At 53.7% G+C, this 7,123-nt stretch overlaps 1 protein-coding gene across 1 annotated transcript in view; it reads left to right on the forward strand.

Moving 5' to 3' along the window:
- LOC123139440 (putative laccase-9) overlaps window positions 1-4,818 on the forward strand; it is a 6,987-nt gene extending 2,169 nt beyond the window's left edge. The window contains exons 2-5 of the mRNA XM_044559247.1: window positions 2,758-2,822; window positions 2,940-3,184; window positions 3,503-4,591; window positions 4,688-4,818. Of these exons, the coding sequence (XP_044415182.1) occupies window positions 2,758-2,822; window positions 2,940-3,184; window positions 3,503-4,591; window positions 4,688-4,818 (1,530 nt within the window). The remainder of the gene's footprint in view (window positions 1-2,757; window positions 2,823-2,939; window positions 3,185-3,502; window positions 4,592-4,687) is intronic.
- Window positions 4,819-7,123: the final 2,305 nt, after the last annotated feature.

Below are 7,123 nucleotides of genomic sequence, written 5' to 3' on the forward strand. Positions count from 1 at the left end.
TTTGGTACTAATGGCGCACCGTAGGCAGGGTGCGCCATTAGTAGTTTCAACACTAATGGCGCATCAGAAGGTGGTGCGCCATTAGTATATACTAATGGCGCACCACATGTCTGGTGCGCCATTAGTGTCATTTCCATCTATAGCCCTTTTCCTAGTAGTGTGAGGCTTACGTTCAATAACCTTCGAACATACGACATTATGCTGAACCCGGAAAAATGTGTTTTCGGCGTCCTCTCTGGGAAACTGCTGGGCTTCATTGTTTCCAATAGAGGAATTGAAGCGAATCCGGCAAAAATCCGAGCTCTGTCGCAGTTGTCTATACCAACAGACCGCAAGCACATCCAGAAACTAGCTGGATGCGTGGCTGCCTTAAGCCGCTTTATCTCCAGGTTAGGAGAAAAGGCACTATCTCGTTACCGCCTTCTTCGGTGCACCGAACACTTCGTGTGGACGGATGCAGCCGCGGCCGGGCTGGATGAAATAAAGACTTTATTGGCCAGTAATCCAGTCCTAACAACGCCAAATATTGGCAAACCTATGCTGCTGTACATAGCTGCAACACATCAAGTTGTAAGCGTAGTGCTCGTCATCGAACGAGAGGTTAACAGATACAAATTCCCGCTCCAGAAGCCGGTTTATTTCGTATCCATGTTCCTCACCCCATGCAAATCCCGATACGCACACTATCAAAAAATAGCTTATGCGGTCTTCATGGCGTCCCGGAAGCTACGACACTACTTTCAAGAGTGTTCGATCACGGTGGCCTCCGAAGTACCACTCAACGACATAATAAATAACCGCGACGCTACAGGCCGGATCGCTAAATGGGCCATTGAGCTCCTTCCGTTCGACATAACATACAAGCCATGGAGGGCCATCAAGTCGCAGGTACTGGCTGACTTTGTCGCCGAATGGACAGAAGCCGAACTCCCTAAAGAGTACGGCGTGTACTCTAACTGGATCATGCACTTCAACGGCTCTAAAATGCTGGCCGTATTGGGAGCAGGTGTAGTCCTGATGTCTCCCACCGGAGACACGGTCCAGTACGTACTCCAAATATTATACACAGACTCCAACAATGCAGCCGAATACGAGGCTCTGTTGCATGGTCTTCGGATGGCAGTCTCTATGGGCATTCAACGCCTGGAGGTGCGCGGGGATTCAAACCTCGCAATATCACAAATAAACGAAGACTTTAATGCCAAGGATCCGAAAATGGCGGCCTACCGTAATGCCATCCTCAAAATGTCAGTTCGGTTCGAGGGGCTCGAATTCCACCATGTGGCTCAAGAAAACAATCAGGTGGCGGATATCCTCGCCCGCATCGGTGCTAAACGCGACCCTGTCCCACCTAAGATATTCCTAGAAAGGCTATTCAAGCCATCTATGGTATAGGAAGGTGAGTCCGACAGCACTAGCACGGATCCGAATACACCCCCAGATTCCGAACCATCAGGCATAATCGGAGGCTCAACCACCGAAATAACGTCTTCGGCCGACGAAATCATGGCTATAATCGCCTCGTGGACCGAACCTTTCTTGGCCTACCTAAATAGGCAGGAGCTCCCCGAAGACCAGAATGAAGCTCGTTGCATCGTGCGTCATTCTAAAGCTTACAAAGTCCATGAAGGGGAACTCTATAATAAAAGTGCGACCGAAGTGCTCCAAAGGTGCATCTCCGAAGAGGAAGGGCAGCAGCTCTTGGCTGAAATCCATGCCGGACTGGGCGGGCACCATGCCGCGGCTCGAGCACTAGTCAGCAAGGCCTTCCGTACAGGCTTTTATTGGCCGACAGCCCGAGCAGACGCATAGGACCTTGTCCAACACTACATCGGTTGTCAGCTCTTTGCCAATCAGAGTCATATGCCCCCTACCTCTCTCCAAACAATCCCCATCACTTGGCCCTTTGCGGTCTGCGGGCTGGATATGGTCGGACCCCTTAAAGGGGGAAGCCATAAGAAAAAATACGTATTGGTCATGGTGGACAAGTTCACCAAATGGATAGAAGCTAAACCAGTCAAAACGGCCGAATCCGGACCAGTGATAGACTTCATATCCGGGGTCGTACACCGATATGGCGTCCCCCACAACATCATCACTGATAATGGCTCAAACTTTATAGCCGATGAAGTGAAAACTTGGTGCGGCAACATGGGCATAAAGCTCGATTACGCCTCCGTCTACCATCCCCAAACAAATGGCCAGGTCGAACGTGCAAACGGTCTCATCATGAGCGGCATCAAACCCAGACTAGTGCGATCCTTGACAGAGTCGGACACGCACTGGGTCAAAGAGCTCGACTCCGCACTCTGGGGGCTACGGACCACGCCGAATCGCACCACCGGATACACACCATTTTTTATGGTGTACGGCGCAGAAGCAGTACTACCCTGCGACATAATACATGATTTGCCTCTCCTGCACATGTATGAAGAGAAGGAAGCCGAGTTAGATCGGCAGGATAACTTAGATGCCCTGGAGGAGGAGCGCGACGTCGCAAAAGCCCGTTCCGCATTCTATCAGCAGTAGGCTCGACGGTACCAAAGCAGAGAAGTGCGGGCCAAAACTTACAATATTGGTAAACTCGTTCTATGCCTACCGGAGAAGAAGAAGGACAAGCTCAAACCTAAGTGGGAGGGTCCCTTCGTCATTGATAAAGTTCTCACCGGAGGAGCGTACCACTTACATAATGCATCTGATAACAGACTCGAGCCGAACCCATGGAATGCAGCCAGACTCCGGAGATTCTACGCCTAGCGCAAGGGCGACGTCGTCCTCGTAAACGTCCACAACCAAGGCCACCAAAACGTCACCATCCACTGGTAGTTTTTCCAGTCTCCTCAGAACTGGACTTGTTTGTTTCACGCCAAGACGCCATTGGCATGAAGCTCTGCTCACAACAACACTACCTAATTCTCTGTGCATTGTGTATGGCGCAGGCACGGCGTCGACCAGCCGCGGAACCCATGGTCAGACGGGCCGGCCTATATAACGCAGTGCCCCATCCAGCCCGGCAACACCTTCACCTACCGGATCATCTTCTCTGAGGAGGAGGGCACACTGTGGTGGCACGCGCACAGCGACTTCGACCGCGCCACCGTGCACGGCGCCATCGTCATCCACCCCTGGCGCGGCACCGCCTACCCCTTCCCGAAGCCGCACCGGGAGATTCCCATTATCCTCGGTACGCGCGCTCAAACGCCGATGCTCCTTGGGTTAAAAATTTCAACGAAATTTCTGTTTTTTTTTGAAATTTCGCATATTTCAGTGGGGTGCAAAATATTTTTAACCCTGAAATTTCGAGGTAGATTCAAGCTGATTTCAAAATAAATTTAAATTATGTTAGAATTCTCTAAAATAGAGTGAAATTTAAAATCATAAAATCCGAAATAACAGGACCGAAATTATTTTGTTTTCGAAATTAAAAACCTTCCTTCTTGAACTCCGATCGTGTGCTTGGGACCTGGGGTGAGCTTGAATGTATGAACATTTTTGCATGCAGGGGAGTGGTGGAACCGCGACGTCGGGCAAATGCTCGCCGAAGCCCTCAGCAGCGGCGGCGACTTCCAGCCGTCGGACGCCAACACCATCAACGGCCAGCCCGGCGACCTGTTCCCATGCTCCAGTGACACCACCTTCAAGCTCCCCGTCGAGCACGGCAAGACCTACATGCTCCGCATCATCAACGCGGCGCTCACCAATGAGTTCTTCTTCGCCATCGCCGGGCATCGCCTCACGGTGGTCGGCACCGACGCCGCCTACACCAAGCAGTTCATAGTCGACCACGTCTTCATCGGGCCGGGCCAGACCAAGACTGTGCTGCTCAACACCGACGGTGGCCGCTCAAACCACACAAGGTACTACATGGCGGCAAGGCCGTACGCGACCAACCCGCTCGCCCGCTTCGATAACAGCACGACCACCGCCATCCTGGAGTACATCGATGCGCCGCAGGCCACGGCGATGTCGGGTATCCCCGTCCTGCCCGCCATCAACGACAGCACGGCGGCGGAGGCATACTCGGTGCAGCTCAAGCCCCTCGCCAGCGAGGAGCATCCGGTGGACGTGCCCCGACAGGTCGACGAGCACATGCTCATCACCATCGCGGTGAACGAGATCCCCTGCACGCCCGGCAAGCTGTGCAAGGGCCCCCGCAACAACAGCCTCGCCGCGAGCCTCAACAACGTCAGCTTCGAGATGCCTAGCACGGCCATTCTCGGAGCCTACTACAGCTCGGTGCTACTGGGCCTCGCGAAGACAAACTTCCCCGACAACCCGGCGGTGGCTTTCAACTACACCTCAGACGACCTCCCTCTAGACCTCAGGTTCACGGCGCGCGACACGAGGGTGAAGGTGCTGGAGTACGGCACCGTGGTGGAGGTGGTGTTCCAGGACACGGCCATCCTCGGCAGCGAGAGCCACCCCATGCACCTACACGGGTACAGCTTCTACGTGGTCGGGAGAGGGGCTGGTAACTTTGACAGGCCCAAGGACCCGGCCACGTACAACTTGGACGACCCACCGTACCAGAACACGGTCTCCGTGCCCAAGGCTGGTTCGGCCGCAATCCGCTTCCGGGCGGCGAATCCAGGTGAGTGTTTATTAAGGCATCTCTTTCAGCATTTCTATGGCTCTTTGTGAGGGTTTTTCTAACTTCACCATTGTGTTCCTATGGTTGTTAATTTAGGTGTATGGTTCATGCATTGCCATTTTGAGCGACACATGGTGTGGGGGATGGAGACCGTGTTTATTGTGAAGAACGGCAAGGCAGAAGAAGCTAAGATCATGCCACCACCTCCAAATATGCCAAAGTGCTGATGGAGTCCATTGTCTCCTCTAGAACGAGACAAGAAGTTAAAATGCCACCACTGAAGAAATAGTTTACCTAATACCATTATTCAAATTAACTAACAGTTTTCAACCCAAAGACACTTAATTAGAGAAAATGAGGCGAATCGCCCTTAGATATTTGGCCATTTGTTGGAGTGAGTGTTAATTCCCACCCACTTTGGTATGACCCGAACAATCCACACGACCGTCTGTGTTATGTCATGTGTGTGTGTGTGTGTGTGAACACATCCATCTTGTACCCTTAGAGAAATTCCAATTAACACGTGCATTGTTTGATTGAACCAACTTTTACCTCCTTATATGATCAAGTTCCAACAATTACCTTGAGATGTGTTGGATTTCCTCCACCAACTTAGACATTTTTTATTCGATTGCTTTTGAAATGCCACAACAGATGCAGAATCAAGATATTTGCCAGGATGTAGTCCTTTGTTGTAGCATTTTCGGAAACAAAATTGGGTCGACTGTCGGAACGTATATGGCGTACGCCCAACTCCGTCTTGGGCTAAGAGCATCTGCAGCCGTTCGGCCCCCCATAGGGCAACGAAAAAGAGCGGCATGAGGGCGAACCGGCGCTAGCTTGGTCCCTGGGGTTCGGTTCGCTCCCAGTCACAGGCCCACGATCGCCACGGGTTCGGCGAAGTTCGTTTCAATTTTGTGCATACTCGACGACTTTTGCATGAACTCAGCCATACTTCGTCGAAATTTGTATAAAAACTTAAAAACATGCATGAACTACGCCCCTAATAACTTAAAAACGAACTAAAAAGCCTAGCCGTGTCTACATGCCGAGAAGCCTGTAGAAGCTGGTGTAGTCGCTGCCGCCGCCGTCATCGTCGCCGCGCGCCTCACCTACGGTGTCCCTGCTGCAGCCCTCGCCGGGGTCGCCGACACGTGGTGGGGCGCTTGAGGGTCCAGCCTCGCCCTCGTCGTCGCTGTCGATGACGATAACGCCGCCCTCCTCGGCGCGGCGACGGGCCTGGGTCTCCAGGTACGCCCGACGCTGGCGGCGCACCTGCTCGCGGATGTAGTCCTCCTTCGCCCATTTGAGGGCGGACTCGTCGTCGGGGGCCACCATGCCGGCGTGCTCCGGCTTCACGGGGAGCATGTCTGGCTCGGGCTTCGGCCAGACCAGGCGGAGGGAGCGCCTCATCGGTGACGTCGCAGGCTAGGGCTTGTTGATGACGAGGGCGCCGCTGCGAGAGCGACGCCTGAGCTGTGTCCCCTCCGGCTCGGGCTTGACGGGGCGGAGGGCCGGCGAGCCAGAGCCCAACGACGAGGACGACCCTGGCTCCATTCGCCGCGGCATCCAGGAACTGCTGCGGCGGCGAGAGAAGGAGGGTCGCGTCAGGTACTCCAGTCGCGGCACATTGCCGGTCTCGATGTGGTCGAGGACGGCGTCGAGTGTGCGGCCGGGGACGCCCCACCACTCGCGCCATCCTTCAGAGTTGAGGTGGCCGCAGGGGATGATGCCGTTGACGGAGGTGATCTGCTCCTCGCAGCGGCGCTTGAAGTACAGCGTCCACAGCGTTTCGCTGTCGGGCGCGTACCTCGGCTCGTTCTGCTGCTCCTCCGTCAGCGAGGAGCGGATGCGGGCGATCTCCGCCCGCCGTGCCGCCCCTTCGAGTACCGGCGGCACCGGGACGCCGGCGGCGCTCAGTCTCCACGCCCCCGGCACGCGCATGTCGGGTGGCGCCGGGTACTCGGCCTTGTACAGAAGGCGCGCCTCCGGCTCCTGGAGGTGTTGGCGGCCGAAGCCATTCGCCGCTGCGCCGTCGCCTGGGTATCTCTCCGCCATGGTTTCGCTCGTGGATGATTTTTCATATAAAAAACGTTTTCATCCGAGTTAGTATGCAAAAGTTATGCCCATTTTTACAAATTCTCGCGAGATTTTGCAAATGAAGTCAAAATTCATATTTGCAAATTTTCCCAACAACTAGGCCACATATCACATGGGAAACTTATTTTCTTTTATTTTTTTGACATTTTTATCATTTTGTTTTATTTTTTTTAAAACTGAAAAGGCGATCCACAGGGGGGGTGCATTCGGTGGAAGTGGTGGCCAAGGTTACTAATGGCGCACCGTGGCATGGTGCGCCATTACTAGTTTTAACTAGTAATGGCGCACCATGCCACGGTGCGCCATTAGTATGTTTGGACAGGCGCACTAGTTCAAAAAAAAAAATTGGTACTAATGGCGCACCGTAGGCAGGGTGCGCCATTAGTAGTTTCAACACTAATGGCGCATCAGAAGGTGGTGCGCCATTAGTAT

Source organism: Triticum aestivum, chromosome 6B (genome assembly GCF_018294505.1).
Source record: "Triticum aestivum cultivar Chinese Spring chromosome 6B, IWGSC CS RefSeq v2.1, whole genome shotgun sequence".
Taxonomy (NCBI): domain Eukaryota; kingdom Viridiplantae; phylum Streptophyta; class Magnoliopsida; order Poales; family Poaceae; genus Triticum; species Triticum aestivum.